The sequence below is a fragment of the Corapipo altera genome, unplaced genomic scaffold, assembly GCF_003945725.1.
Source record: "Corapipo altera isolate COAL_440 unplaced genomic scaffold, ASM394572v1 1b, whole genome shotgun sequence".
Taxonomy (NCBI): domain Eukaryota; kingdom Metazoa; phylum Chordata; class Aves; order Passeriformes; family Pipridae; genus Corapipo; species Corapipo altera.
Genome location: NW_020884881.1, coordinates 14469160 through 14485757, shown reverse-complemented (window position 1 = coordinate 14485757; position 16598 = coordinate 14469160). Strand labels below are relative to the sequence as shown.

Sequence of the window (16598 nt, the reverse complement as noted above, 5' to 3'; positions counted from 1 at the left end):
CTGCAAACGCAACTAACTCTTCTTTGTCCGCACGCCGCCCGGGGGCTGCCTCCTTTTCCGGCCCGCGGCGTGTGCGTGAGAGGGGCTTGAAGTTGCCCCGGCGGCGGCGGCGGTGGCGAGCGGGGGGCCGGGGCGGCAGCGACAGCGGCAGCGGAGCCCACCCCCATCACCTGTTACCTCCGCTCCCCAGGTTGCCTGAAGTTCCCCGGCGGCGCCCGGCAGGACGGGGAGCGCCACGGCTGCGGCTGGCGGGGACCCTACAGTGGTTGCTGCAGCATGGGCTGGCTCAGGGGGATTGCCTTGCTTTCCTTGGGAGTATTACTAGCGGGAAGAGTCAACTGCCAGCATGTGAAGAATAACGTGCCAAGGCTCAAATTATCCTATAAAGGTAAGTCTCTTGTTCTCTCTCTTATTCTCGGTTTTCCTCCAAACCCTCCTTCTCCTTGCCCCGTCGCTCCCTCCCTCCCCACCTTCCTCGCTGCTTTTCCTTATCTTCCAAAGGGAAATTTGGCATTAGGAGAAATTTCTGAAAAAATTTACTCGAAAAGCCCCTCCGTGCTGCGGTCGGCACCAGGCAGTTTAAACCCAGACAAAGAAGAGTTAGTTGCGTTTGCAGACGAGGACTCCGGATCGTGCTGATCCCTGTTAGAGCATTTTTCAGTCTTGCTCTATTTCATTGGACTTTACTCTTTAAAACGATGAGTCGTGTTTGGCCACCCAGCTCATCTTCCCCGTGCTGGGCATGCAGTGCAGCCGCAATCCCAGATTTGTTTTAAACAGCATGGAGTAGATGATGATTTGTGTTTATTTTATTTTTTTAGGCATGAAGTGGTTAATTTTCAAGTCATGAATATTCAGTTTGTACAAATCTGACAATCAGATGCCTAACATAAGCAGTAGATGGTGGGTTTGCCAAGAAACTATAAACTGAAAAGAACAGATCAGTCCAGAAAAGGAGGAGAGGACTGCTAGGCACCAGAAAACGCTGCCTATGGATGTTTAATGCAGTGCGATTTATTTGAACCAGCGTTGTTTTCGGTGTAGTCTGATGTGTGTCATAAGAGATCACAGGGAAGGTGTAAGTGAAGAAAGAGAGCTGTGAGATTGCGTTTACGTTTGAAATTGTGTAATGCCACTCACACTGCAGTTGTCAGTAATTAACTTTTGTATAGTAGTGCCAGTATTAAAGGAGAACAGTGAAGTAGACAGGCTCTTCTCTTTATCAGCATAGTTCTACTCTTAAGTGCATTTTCAGAAGAATTCACCAAATCTGGAGAATGTGCAACTGGGAAAGAAGTTTAAAATGTAAGAGCTGTAGAGTATTTTTTCTAAAAAGGAGAGCTATACACCAAGGTGTATATACACATCTCTCTCAAGAGCTGCCTCCTCATAATTCTCAGATTATTGAAGGCTGAGAGAAGGAGCAGCAGCAGCTACAATTCTGAAGGGGGGGAGGAGAAGTAACACACTGCTTCTACAGCAGGGAAAAAGAGAACATGTGTGTGCATGCCTGGTCATAGATGTCAATCTCAGTTTACATAGTGTCGATATATCTCTTGCCAGTAGAAATACGTTTTCCGTTTTTTTTCATCTTTCTTGTGCTGCAAATGAGAGAGGGGAAAGTCCTCTCTGATACAGGGCAGGCGTCATTTTCACACTTCAGATGAAAAAAAAAATTAAGCACCTGCAAAACTTGGATGTGCTGCGTGAAATAAATGCATGTGCTGAGTTTTCTTAAAGAACATGTATATGCATATTTGTGAGTATTTAAACTTGAAAATACATGTATGAAAAGAACACTTTAAGAGATTCAGAGTCTGTTAATTTGATTTTAATGAGAAAAAACATTTGTATTTAACACAAAATTGATTATTTTGAGTAATGGAATCTGAAGAAAGCTTCTACTGTAACTACATGTCATGTCAAAAAACTCATTAAAAACCTCTTAATTGCTTCCAAACTTTTAAAATCATACTGAAACTCAGATTAGTATATAGAAGCATAAATACTATAAAAATATACTCTAAAGGGGTTTAATAGCTAATTAATTATTGTGGGTTTTTTCACCCTTTTAAAGTTTATCCATGGCTCAAGTCTGCTACCCCTGCTCATATTGGCTAAATGCACAGAAACTGATATCAAAAAGTGGCCAGATGTGACTGAGAGTGGTTTTTTTCTTTTTCCTTTTTTCTTTTTTTCTCCTTTTTTTTTTCCTATTTTCACCCCACTGGCGCTGTATCCTTATGCAGTTTAACAATATTTTGCTACTCTGCTGATTGGTTGTTTTCCATTCTGCTCTTGCTGGGACAATGGGTCTAATTTTCATTTTTTAAATATATGAGACGTCAAATTTTGATACATGGTCAGTCCTATATGAGCAAAACAGGAAACTGAAAGGAACATTGAATCTGTTTTATACGTGGTGGATCACTGTGTACCAAAAATGAGTTCAAGTGCTGAGCAAGCCTATCTAGCAAAGATAGTAAATGCATAGTTAATCCAAAGCAAGTTAAAAGTCTGGAGACTTACAGAAATTCACACTCTGGCCTTTGATTCACATATTTGACTTCAAACATGTAACTCTAAGAATCAGATCAGACTACTCACATACTTAATGTTAAGTACCAGTGTAAAGGCTTGGCCAGGTCAATAGGAGCGTGTTGCTTGTGCTGCTGCATTGATCACCAAGTATGGGGATGTCATTATTAGTCACGGAAAACTAAGCTTTGTCAGCTGGTGCTCTTCCAACAAATTTTGCTTCTAGCGAAGTATTCAATGCACAGATCAATGTTAACACCTTGCGTAGGAACATCTTAAAAGCTGTGGGTATTGAAAATACGTCTTTTAGGCACTGACAGAATGCCTCACATGCTAATATGTATCTCTCTGGATATACCTCACAGCTGTGTGACTATGTGATATCAAGTGATTCATCTCTATTTAAACTGCTTGCAAGTAGAAAAAGAAGGTACCCAGCTACTTACCTGTTCCTCATCTCCATGAAGAGATGTGGTTGAGTAAAATAAACTTATGATATTGAGGAAAAAAAAAACAACAACAACCACGCAGATTGACAAGAATGACCCAAGTGACTTCACTTTTCTGTGACTGTCATTGTGCTTTCTTTTAAGATGTGTGCTTGTTTTTTACCTAAACAAATACCTTGGAGCTAATTGTCGGTGCTTTATTTCAAAAGAAAATTGAGGATGTATTTTAACTTCTTGTTTGTCTCGACTAATTAGATGTCAAACATGGTTAAAAAGCTCAGGCATTTGCTTTAAAAGTTAGTGAAATGAGTCATGAAGGGTTAAATCCCTGCCAGACTTGATTTCCTATGGTCACTTGTTTTCAAAGGCCCAGTATTAGCTCTGCCATTTCCCAGGTTGCTGGACAGAAGTTTTGGTGAACTCCTGTTCTTGCTTCCTCTTAACTCCTTGTCACTCAGTCTTGCAGAAGATTAGAAGCATCCTACGGGGCATGTTATGGATAGGAAGAGGAAGAGAAAGTGTATAAATGCATGTGTTAGGACCACATCTGTGGTCTGAAAAGGTTCCTTTTGTTCATTGTAAAACAGAATTTTGGTTATTTGGTTTACATCACTGTGATTTTGGTGGCATATTAAAGAAAATTTGAAGAGATCACTAGGGAAATCTTTGTCCAGCTGACATCTGTGGTGAAGCTCCTGTTCAGTAGCTACAGGGTTTTGCTCTGTACTTTTTAAAGTTTCCGAGCATTTTCATCTTTGTGCATGGATGGGAAAGGTTTTACTCAGATGGTATTTATCTCCTTATTTCAGTCAAGGGGAATTAATATGATTAAAAGCCTGATCCAAAGTTCATTGAAGTCAGTAAGTTCTGGATCATAGCCTAAATGAGGTAAAACCAACCATAAAACCGAAATCTCAGTTGAGCTCTTCAACCTCTGAGCTCTTCTTTTTGTGTCCTTCAAAGACTGTGTCCTTATTGTAAAGTAACAAGAAATGTCATTGTTGATATGTCAAAAGTAAAGGAATTCAATTCTGATGTTGGCTTTAAGTCTCTATATTGTGTCACTAGGTCACAGGTTCTGTTCAGGAAACTTCTACTGAGCACAGAGTTCTCAGAAAGATGGTGATCAAGTTGAGTGTGCAAAGTTTAAAACAATAAATATAGCCTGAACTCCAGATGGATTTCTTGTATCGTTTATTGTTTCCTATTTTCTTTTGCTCTCTTCAGTATGGGAGGGGTAACAGCAGAAACAGAGATGGAACCAGCTATGGTAACCTTTAAATATAAACAATTAAGCCCAAAGAAAGAGAGCGTTTCCATTAACAGTTCCTTGATTTACGAATTTTTTCCCAAGGCAACCCTGATTTTTGTCTCCAAATGAAAGTTGTGAACCCAACTTTCTCTAATCCATCTGTCATGTCTTATTTGTCTGTTGAAAATTACTAAATGCTGTAAGTATGTTTTGCAAGAGTACATGTGTGGTTCTCCTCTGTTATTGTTGCTCAATTGGATACATATTACTTGAGAAAAAGTAAGTGGAAAAGCATTGCGCGCAGATTTAGCTGTATTACTCCCTGGCTCCAATTCAAGCCATATTAAATATGTGTCTTGTTTAAAGTTGCAGTGATATTGACAACTACTCCATCCTTGATGTGCAGTTGATTTACAGTTTTATAGGATGGATTTTTTTTATCCGGATGAAATCCTGGTCCTAGTGAAAGCAATGGCAAAACTTGTGTCCGTTTCAATCTGTCCAACGTGCAGTGATGAGGGAGGAATGGCACTGCACTGAATTACCTGTACGTAGACTGATGTAAATATGATACCTGGCTTGTAGTTTGTTGACCCAGTCTGGTTGTAGCTGATGACCTGCCGGTGGGTTTGATTGTGGTTTCTCCTTTCCATCAAACTCTATAACTCACAATTCAATACCTCCTCAAATATTAGGAAAGCAGAGCAAAGTAGAAGGAAATGGGGAGAGAAATATTGGCAAGGGAGACTGTTTCTCTTAAGTTGGGACCAGTACTGGAGTTTGTCTCATATTTCAAAGTATCTGCTTAAAAAAACCTTTGTTTAAACGATGTTGTAAGAGTACTGTCTGAGGGAAGAGCCTCTCTGATGTGCATGAAAGGGAGAGAAGGACAGCCCCGACTTAGGAAGAAGACTGTGAAGAAAGGTAAAACAGGGAGATTTGCATCTTTGACTTCCACTGTTTCTGACATTTCTGCCCAGCTCCAGAACTCTCAGACCATACTGTTCAGTCAGTGCAGGAGGCTGGGGGACAGTGAATATATCAGATGCAGCCACAGCCTCTTCACCATTTTTTTTCACCCCAAAAGGATGAGTCTTTAAGAGAAGATCTGTGTGTTGCTCTTTCTATCATTGGTTGACTGGGGCCATCGCAACACCTGGGAACTCTTAGGATGGTGGTAGGACTACTCTGCCTGCCTCTGACAGCCCACAGGCTGACAAGAGGGAGACGCTGATGAAGGAAGTGCCTAAGCTCAGATCTTGCCTATATAGGGAAATTTTCAGCTAGCTAATTAGGGCCTGAGACAGGCACTGTAATTGGAACAAGGAGGGTGAAAACCTAGCCCAACATTCTCGTTTTGTGTTTCCAACTTTCCCATTTAATTCCCGTGGAAAAAGTGGTTTTTGAATTACAGAGCCTCCCTTTTTTGAGAAGCTGGAGTTCTCTATAATTATTTGTGCTGTACGGTTTGCAAATGACTGAATTATTCATGTAAGGTGCTGTATTGACAGCCATGGAAACTCCGCTCTTTGCTGTGTGCAAGGTTGCAGCACTTACTTGTACTGTTTTTTACAACATCTTTAAAACTCTGACCTAGTAAGGAATTTAAATATCCATAGTTTCACTGAGCTCAGTGGAATTACTGATATGTGAAGTCTGCCTTAAAATTTACTTCTGTGCTTGAAGCTTTTGATCAGGACTGAAGTATTTATCTGTTTGCTAAGGGTTTATTCAGGTGTGTACTTATTCCATAACATTTAGCAAAACAATATTATCTTGAATTGGCCTCTTTAGCCACCAGCACGCTTATAACAAACATTGGTAGAGCCCTCCCCAAATCTTTGCTCGCAAAGCCGAGCCATGATGATGATGATGATTTGAAGTACAAAACCTGGTCTTTGCAAGTTGTTACAATGTAAATAGGTTATTTATTATAATCTCTCCTGCGTGTGCCTCCGGTTGCACAAAAAGCATTTCTATGGAGTTCCCACCTGAAAAGAAACCATTAAATCATTTTTTTTCTTTAAAGTGTTTTTTCAGGTTTAATTCAATACATTGCTATATTTTGATCCTTTTAATATGCTTTTGGCTTGCTTAATCACTGATTCTGCATATGGCCTTTAATGCCCACAGCTGCTGTTTGAGAGACATCTTCTTTATTTACTTCCTCTGGCCCACAGACTTTTCCCTCCTGTGCATACCTGGAACACTGGAGTGGAAGCACCGGTAATACAAAGTTGCTCCAATATTTTCAACATTTTCTACATCAGCTAGAGCCTGACTTGACCCCAGTTCAATCTGAAGCAAAATCACATCTTCACCTGAGGCAGTGCCTAAGTGACTGCGAAGAAAACAAATCCTTCTAAGTGGTGTCCAATGGTTGTGACATTTTCCAGTTGTTTGAAAGCTAAAAAGGGTAAAATTGTTTTCAGGCTCCCACACACTTATTTTTAAGCAAATGTGTGGGGTGGACCCTGGGAGCTCTATGTCAAACTTTTAAATGGAAGTTCTGTAGCTTGTTCTGGTGCTCTTGTTAATTAAGGTACATGTAAAAGTTGCTGCTGGGGTTGTGCTGGTGCTGGTGGGCAATTCAGCAAATTCCTTCCCTTGCAGGATTAAAGCTCCCTTCAGGAATGTCTGCAAGGTCAGGGTCCTCCCACATACAGCCTTCATATAGGTTACCTGCTCTCTTCCAGTAACAGCTGTGGATAGTAAGAATAACTGTGGGGATAGTACTTTTACTTGACTTTTCCTATTTTTTTCTGAGTGGGATAGTGTCTGAATGTACGAGAGAGAAAATGATGGCCACAGCTGTTCAGAGCATCAGAAATCTTAAGAGTGTTGTAACCTTTCTCCTACACCACAGGAGGTTCTCTGTGGTGTCTCTCTCTTTCTTTGTGACTGACATAGTTAGCCACATTAGGCTCTTTTCACTATCAGTGGAAGGAGAGGTACCTCCAGAGAGGTAATCTTGGGTTAGGCAGATTGAATGAGACTTTGGGGGTGCTCATCACTTTTCAGTGTCTGTAAAAGGAATTAAGCTTCTTGTTTATTTGTTTAGTTTCTTTCTCTCTGGGAAGGTATCAAAAGAAGGTACCAGTTAACTGCTACGGAAGAAATTAGGCTGTATGTTGATCCAAAGCTTCCTAATTTAAGAAACTGTCTTTGTTTAGATGAGTATTTAAAGTTGAGTAAAAATTGAGCTGATTAAACTTACATATGCCCTCACTATCTATGATCTTGAGGTGTGACTACCTAAATTTGTACCAAACTTGCAGTTATAGCAAGAAATACACAGTACCACTACAGTCTCCATATTCTTAAAATTATTACCTAATTTACTTCTCATATTTCCCATGCCTCTCCTCCTTAATAAGCTCATCCCAAATCCAGTGACACATGCTGGAAGTAACTGTCTGGGGCTGCAGAGCTTTACTAGTTTAATAGCTTAATCATTCAGAGCTTTCAATAAGCTGTCCCCTGACCAGCTCTTTTACTTTCTGAATGTCTCTGCACTTTAAAGAGAAAAACATATTCAAGACTGAATTCTGTAGAGCATAGTTTGCAAATAAAAATCCATATGTATATGTGCAACGCAAAGGACAGGTGCCTTGACCCTGAATCTACCCTTTTTCAGCTGAACTATTTCAATGGTGAGAGTAGGATGAAACCTAATTTATTAATTTCTAAAAAATCTAAATAGACTTACAGTTTAGGGGATTCTTTTCTCACTTCGGGGATTACAGATCCCCCTTGAGCTAGATGTATCTACAGCAATCCCTGAAATGTGTGAGCACTAGTCTACTTTCTGCCACATTTAGTTTTCATCCCTTGCTGTTTGATAGCCAAACACAGTAAAGTCAGAAGTTTTTGCCATTCTTCTAATGTTTTAAAGTTGTTTGACATTTATTGGGCAGCCTGCTTATCTCTCCAGCTGGATGTTGCAGAAACTTTAGAAGTGAGCAGTCAAATAAAATTCTCATCTCTTATAAATATTTTCATGCAAAGTTGGATCTTGCAGGGAACAATCTGAGGAATGAAGTAGTTATTTGCTTTCATCTAACTTGTGGAAGGAGGTAAAAGAAAGCTCTCCTTTACTCTCCACTCTAATGAAGCAAAGCTCATGTTGGTTCGGATGGCCCCTCTTGGCTCCTTTTGAAATTCCAGCCTTGTATGAGAAAAGGACACAAAAAAGCTCTGTGAGATAATTTAAAGGATTTAGAGCTGCCTTTCAAAGGGGAGGGGTTGGTGGCCTTTTCTAGAGGCAGCAGATTATAAATAAGCTCACAAGCATCCAAAAGAGCTACAGAGTGTGCAGGGTACAGCTTTCATGACCAGCTGATGCTGGAATAGCAATAGATCCCACATATGGCCAAGGCACAGAGCGAGGTTGCTTAAGATGAAGTGGTGATTTCTGGGTGTTAATATTACTTCTTTCACGGATTTCCCACTGCAACTTCACTACTTTTGCATGAATGTAGAGTCTGAAATGGTTCGGCTGCCTAATGAAGCTCTTTTTCTCAAAGAACGACAAAGGTCATATCAGTAATGATGAGTGTTGCTCTGTGGTATCTCTAGGACAACTTGGTCTCACCTCTATCATGCCAGGTCCTTTTCAAGGTCTCTATTCTGTTAAGCCCATGTGGTAAATCCAGTTCCTGTCGAGTGATAGGAGGCACACCAGAAACAATGTCTGGGAATCTGGGAGAGACAACTTTTATCTTCCAGACTATGTTTTTTTCCCCATATTCACTTCTACTACAGCAGATGAATGGCTGTATCAGAACTTCTTGCTCTCATGGCCTTGAAGACAACAACATAAATGTATTCCTGAGCTACCTGCAAATTGCATAGTTAGGAAATCGCTTCATTCTAAATTGCTCTTCCAAGAGGTGTCAGAGTCCATCCACCAAGACCAAGTGTATATCCAGTTGTACAGAAATGTATGATAACATTTCCAAAGAGCTCTAGTTGGCACTTCTCTGAAATGTCATAAACATCAGCAAGGCAGTATTTGCAGCATGTTGGCTGTGGAGTTATAAGTATGGTAACCCTCTGTCTATATTTTTGTTCCAAATGTGTATCCTTAGTTGTTTGTACTCTAGCCATAAAAACTGACCTGCAACAAATAGGCAAGCAAGATTGCAACTCAAGTGAAAAGATCAGAAATTTGTTAAAATTGAAAGAAAATTCTTCATAGCTCCTTTTAAAAGGGTGTTATAAACTAAACTATTAACAACATTATTTTATGTTGAAAATTTTGCTTTTCTCTGCAGCCTGGAGTATTGAGATAACGAATTACATAAATTTCTAATTCTATTTATTCAGATTTTGTTTCTCATCTGTAATGGGAAACTGCTAGGTATTCTACTTCCTTTTCTGGCATCCTTTTGCAAGTTTGTGTCTTTTATCATTCTTTAAACCTGCATTGTAACTACATTCTTTACTGGCTAACAGTTACATAAATTAGAAAAGTTCTGTTCATCTCAGCTACATCACCTACAAATGGAGGTTGGAGGTTATCAGAAACCCAGCACCACAGCTGATGATACACAGGAAGTCTGTACTGTAAAGGGAATCAAAGAAAGTACCATAAAAGTAAAATCCTATTAATTCCTTGGCTCTTCTGTGTCAACTTCTTCACCTGTAAAGTGGTATTAAGTGATTTCATGAGGAACTGCTTGAGGTCAGAGACTTGCCATGCTTATTCAGAGTTGTATCCTACTCTCAGAATAATCCCATTAATGTGTGTATTCAAAGTTCAGTTAGAACTTACTTTTGATCAACATGCAAAGGCCTTACAGGTACTTTAAAGTGATTATAATAATAATATTCACAGCTGTGTATGCCTGTGAAATGAAAGACATCCCTATTATCCAGGAAACATATCTAATTTAATTCAATTTGGATATTCCAGACAATTTTATACAGGCACAATGTTTTTTGCAATATCTACATCTATTTCACACTAAATACACTGTGAAGGTGATTACAGATGGCTTGGGAGAAGAGCCTTTGTGTTTAGTCTTTGCAATATTGTCTAAAGGTATGTGAGTGCTTGTGAGATTCTGCCCTATTTCTGAGTTTAAGCTAGGTTTCTCTTTTTTTTAATTATAACTGACAATCATATTTTAAAATTGAGAGGAAATTAAAAATTTTATTTTTTTCTTGTGCTTATCAGACAAAACTAAACCCCTCATTTGGGCAATTCTTCCCTTTTCAACCAGTCTATTCCTTCCCAAGCCACTGGTACTTCATACTCCTCGGCTCCTACAGGTGTACATGTTTCCTTCCAACTGATTATGGAGAAAAAAACCTTCTCTTTCTTTGTGCACGGATCCCTTTTTCTGGCTTTCCATACCCCAAATGTTCCCCAACCTTCTCCAGGATAAGGGCAGCCTTTCTTAGCCACTTGGGGAAGCACTCATTAATCCGTTGAGTCAGTTATAATTGCCTATCATTTGTGACTCACTCACTGGAAAACTGTTGCTTGACAGCCCTAGTTCAAACCTAATAATGAAGATTAACTACTATAATAAATTCAGAAGTGGAATTTTGAATCTCTAAAAGATTCGCATCCTCATTCCTAAAATAAGTAAGAAAGCACCTGTTCCCTTTGTCATATATTCCACATACCTCAAATGCAGCATTTAAATATTATCTTCAGTGAATTATCTCAAGGAATTTTTTTCTTTGCTTTTATATTTCCTCATACCACTTATATGAAGTAATTGTTGTTTTGAATAGCATTTGTTTTTTCCATAATTAAGTACCGGTTTTCATATCATTAATTGAGACATACAGAGAAAGTATCAGATTTTCTATGATTTTGATGTACTTTTGAACTTCAACCACAAGTCTGTAGTGTGACATGTTAAACTATGGTGTCTTACTTGACCATCTACTACATAGTTTTCTTTCAGTTTTGTTGGTGCTAGAAGAGCCAAGTTCAATTCTTAAGGCTGGCAAACAGACCAACAGAGACCAATGTAAAAGGTCCTCTTTATTTGTGTCAAAACTGACTTTTTCGTATGTCTTCAGAGAGACAAGTATCAAGGGTCATGTGTATTATTATTCTATATTAGAAATTTTAAGCTATCATTAGTTATTCTGGTGTAAGCCAAATGTAACATTATTGTGTTAATGTGACTGCAGTGTTGCGTGTTCAGACCACTGGTTCTGCTAATTGACATAGCACCAAAGGCAATGAGGACATGGCCAAGCAATGCAACTTGTAGGTTTTTAATACAATTTCCATAGCTGAGACCATAAACAGCCCCTTAAGGTAATTTCTCATAACTGCCACTCTCTTATTTTTTTTTCTATCAGCATGTAGGAATATGACAAATGCTGAATTTTGTTTCACTGTAGATTCACCCCCATTACTATGCATAGAAACTATTTTACCTTATGCCAGACATATGGAAGTGATCAATGTATGTAAATTGCATGAGGAGAGGTGAAATACAGCTTTTTAGACAAGGAAATGTGTATTTGTTTCTAGTTAGAAGACACTGAAATCACACCAGAAAAGACTTTGGGTCTTAAGACAAGTTTTTCTTTAAAATAACAACTGGCGAGTGGGTAGAATAGCAATGATTTTTGATAATCACCATGAAAGCACAATATTGTCCTGAGCTGAACCACTCAGACAGGTCTCTCACCAGGGTTTAAGGCACCAGGGTTTGAGAGGCAATTGCTTGCATGTGCAGGGCCAGACTGTGGACCTGTTCTATGCAGGTGAATTGTTCCGGGGTCCACTGTGCTCAGTAGTGCAAGTCAGGTTTCTTCAGAGGGTTTGACTGGCAGGGCCAACTTAAATGTCTGCTTTTCATTTTCCCTCCCTGATGTCATGGTGTACCCACAGTGCAATGACTTGAACCTAGTCTCAAAATCTGGGGTTTTGAGGGGCTGAGTTACTTGTTGGGTTCTGAGTGACCGCAGGAGGAAAAAGCAAGAGCTTAAGTCAGCTATGGTTTTCAAATAGTTTTTAAAACTCATGTGCCCCAGTTGGTCTCTAAGTAACCAATACTCATTTTATGACTGAGGCATTCACTGTGCTCCCCAAATTTTCCATTCCAAGGAAGTTGGAGGTTTGGGTTTTTTTTTTAATATATATTCACTACTTCAGAATAAGAAACTAATCTAGAGTCTGGCAAGGCTTTATTCTAAAGCATTGTCGTATCTTTCATTCTGAGTTGAAAAATGGACAGATCACTGGGCTTCATAAATGTGTGGAAAAGCTGTCAAAGCTCCTATTTGCATGTGAATGGTCAGCTGAGGTAGGAAGGGAGATATGTAAATAATTCTCCAGCTAGCTTCTGGCAAAGATCGTTGCATTTCAAAGTCCTGTGAAAAGCAGCACCATAAAACTTTAACCTATTCACAGGTATGGAAACTCCCACACCTTAAACAGATCTGCTGTAATAATGACCACTTGGGGAAAAATGAATCTTAAAAAGCAATATCAGATCTCCAGGTACTATACATTTTCCACTTCTTTTAATATTTCATAAAAGAGAAGCTAAAAAAGCCACTCTCCCTCTTCCCACAAGGAAGAAAAAAAAAAAAAAGGAAAGAAAGAGGGGGGAAAAAAGCACAAGATCTAAGCAGTAAGCAGATGTAGACCTTCATTGAAAGTCTGGCAGATAAGTTTGATAGCAGTGGAAGAAATGTAAAGGATTTGAGTATTATTCTGTATTATGTCTGTATCTGACCTAGGAACCACCCAAAATAATAATTACTTTAATCTTCCTTACAAACTGCTAGCATTTCACTATTGTGTTCTGTTGTACTTCAGTACATGCTCAACTACGTAGAACTGGTGAATGTTTTAGCTTAAAATTAAATGTGTCCTTCAAAATATGTCCTTCTTCATGCATCCAAAAAGGTGAAAAAGTAGAAGTAAACAGTAGAAAAATGAGGAACACTGAGTAAAAATATTAATAGTCTCTGAGCCAGACTATTTTCTACATATTTTATTGTAGCTTGTGTCCACTTAGATAGAAGTTGCACATGGACAAAGATTTACTAAGTCCTTTATGCCTGAAACAGCTCCAAAATCTGAGATTAGGCAGGCACAAGGACTACAAAAATGTTTTCAAAGTAAAGTTCACCTCCAAAATTGATATGGGTTATGTACCTATCCCTTAACCATGAGATAGCATGGGGCTGTTGCTGTAGTTTACCAGTATAATTTTCCCTGATATTGTTTTGTAGTCTCCATCTACTACTTACTTTGAAATACCATGATGTATTTCATTCAACCTCCATATTTCAGAAAATAATTAATGCCACCTTTGTAATCATTTACAGCACACAGTCTCACAAAGCTTCTGTGCACTAATTTGATCTGGTTACACTGTGCTAAAAAGAACTCACAAAGTTAAATGCAATTTCATTCACTGAATTTATAAAGGGCAATTCAAAGGCTCTGGGATTTGCTCAATCATACTAATATTCCTATAATGAAATCTGATTGGTCTTGGTATTTACTAGGAGATTAAAAAATAACAAAAAAAGGACTGATCTTACCAACTCATACTCACATGAGTTGTACTATTGATTTCAACGTACCTGGCACTTGTGGTGTGAAGTGCCCTTTTGAGAGGCTGTACAAGTTACTCTTCACCTACAAAATAATCAACCAACAAACCCATGCAATTTTAAGGATCACTTGAAATTTTTGAGCTCTGGCCCATTTAATGGAAAGAAATTAGGCAAAAACTGTTCAAAATATTGTTCTATTCTCAAATGAAAATTTTCATTCGGTAGTAATCCCTCTTGATCCTTCTTATCCCATGGCTCCACTGTGCTCTACCACAAGAGAAACATTCCCTGCCTTGCTGTGGTTTGTGGCATCCTCATGTCTAGTGGGATACAACATCAATTGAAGTCACTATAAAAGACCCTGACTTAGTCTGGTAGATATTTAAGTATTAATAAAAAAAAGTGATCAGATTTTTTTAATGCCCAAGCAAATTTAAACTGAGTTTTTAAGCAAAGGAAAGTCATATCCAAGCCCTCTCCCATTTTCCCTATTAATAGGTCTTTTCATTAAAACTTTCTGTGAAGAAGTCCATCTGTGTGACTGTACATGGAGCACAGATTAGGCAGTTCCACTGATTCAAGCACAGTAACTTTAGCAGTAACTTTAGATAAGTAACACTTCAGTGTCGGAATATGGTTTCCACAATGCTGTTGTTCTGTTTCGATAACCATTCCTAATCCATCAGAAAAGGGCACAGCATTGTGGAAACTTTTATCCTTTACTGGAGTATTACTTATTTATTGTAGCTATGGCTCCTGGCACTTTGAGTGAAAGTTGCTACTGCCTGCTTCTCACATGAGCTCACTGGAGAGAGCCCAGGAGATCTCTCCACAGCAGGAGACTCCAGAGCTGCTGCCTTGCCACTCCAAATAGCTGCTAATGCTAGCAACAGAGCAAGGAATCCCTGCTCCGTTTCAAACATCAGTCTGACAAAGTGGGACAGCAAGCATGGGGCCATGTGCTCTCTCACCCCAGACATCTTGTCAATGGGCTCTCAGAGCTCTTTGCAAAACAGCAAGAGGAATCTCAAATTGCATCCACTCAGATGTAGCCACTTGAGCAGACACATCTATTACACTAAAATTTATTGTGGTCTGTGTCACATGGTAAGAAAATGCAGAAAGTCTCAAATGCAGTAGCAGGTGGTGGGACAATAAAATTTTTCACATTTTATGATAGGCATGCATTTAAAGAAGGAAGCAAAAATAATGTTTTCTGTTAAAAATAGGAGCAGAAACCATTTGTGGCATAGAATCCAATGGGAAACACATTTGCACTACTTCTGGTTATGGTGCAGTTGGCTGTGAAGTCCTTCAGTAGGCTGTAAGGGGCATCAATTTAATTAATTGGAGCTGTTAGTGATTGCTAACTGTTATGTTAGCAATCACTGAACAACCCACAGAGTAACTCATGAGTAAACAAGTCCATGAGGTCTCGGAATAGAGCATCCTAACATTTCTCTGGTGCTGGTCAAGGATGAGATTGAAAGGTAGAAATTGCCTTGTATTTTAACATATATACAATAGATTGATATATAAAGAAGGCCCCTTACTGTAAGGAAGCCCCTTAGCATGTTCAAGTGATAATTAAAGGACATGCAGCCATCAGACATCTTTACAAAACTGTCAGCCCAGTGCCAGGGTGCATGGAGTGTCAATGCAACATGAGATACTCCTTCCTCTTCCCCTCCTTTGTCCTACTGAGATCAGAAGCTCTCTTCCACTTCTCTTACAAAGGGATTTTTGGGTCTGGCTAAGCTCAACCTATCCCTCTGTGATAATAAGCAGAGGGAAGAAACTTCCCAAATTCTGAACTCTGGAAATATCCTTAGGTACATGCATGCATTTACCTACATAATGTATACAAATACGAAACTATTTGCATACCCGTTCTTGGCTCAGATCCACAGACAGTGCAAAATTACACCACACCCTGCTGCAAGTTATTTTTAGCTGTTCCACAATGTAAATGTCTAGTTCATAATTAAGTTTCAGAATAATGAATGATGTGTTTTGTGTTTCAGTGGGTACAGACGTTTGCGTTGCATAGTGGATGATTTAAGTATGAAAGGTCTTGCATTCCTAAATCTGTTACAGAATGTGGGTGGGAGGTGGATCTTTTCTTCCTTGCTCATACCAGGAAACAAAGAATGAATGAATATTTGTCATGATGTTTCATCAAGACAGTGTTAATGTTAATTGAAGATATGCGTGTACATTGTGGCGAGAGTGACAGCTTGCTTACTGTAAAAATTTCTGAAAACTGGGGCATTGGGTTTTAGTATTTGTACAGTGTTGATACTGAAACCACCCAAACATGAGCCTGGTGTAGTAGTCAGGTAATTAGGCCAGATACGGAGATCAAATGCTATTTAAAAAAAAACAAACAGAAAACAAACAAACAAAAAAAATTCAAAACCAAACAGTAACAACAAATCTAAACCAAACTAAAACCCCCACACCTGAAAACCCAGCACAATTTTCTTCAGCTCTGATCTAAGGGCTGTCAGGAATTATGTCTTCTCTTGTCCTCAAGTTCTTTCCTTAATCGTCTGCGGCTGGTCTTCAGTAGTCACTGAATTAGACTGGCTTTTGGTCTGGCTGGATGATGCTGTTCTTATGTTCCATCTCCAAGATCAACCTGAACATATCACCATGAGTGTCAGGATCTGTGCTCAGTCCTGCCTCCAGGGACAAGATGATCCCTGTGTACACATGCTAAGGAACAGAAGAAAGAGGGAAAGAAGGAAAGAAAGAAAGAGAGAAAGAAAGAAAGAGAGAAAAAAGTGAGAAAGAAAGGAAAGAAAGAA

The 16598-nt window shown here is 39.2% G+C and overlaps 1 protein-coding gene across 2 annotated transcripts in view; it reads left to right on the top strand.

The window, feature by feature from the left end:
* SEMA3A (semaphorin 3A) overlaps positions 1 to 16598 on the top strand; it is a 234928-nt gene that overhangs the window by 72204 nt on the left and 146126 nt on the right. Inside the window, exon 2 of one of the 2 annotated variants that reach the window (XM_027639838.1) lies at positions 191 to 388. In XM_027639838.1, the coding sequence (XP_027495639.1) occupies positions 277 to 388 (112 nt within the window). In that variant the 5' untranslated portion in view covers positions 191 to 276. Of the gene's footprint in view, positions 1 to 94; positions 389 to 16598 lie in introns of those variants that run through there. The other variant, XM_027639839.1, reaches the window with a different exon arrangement.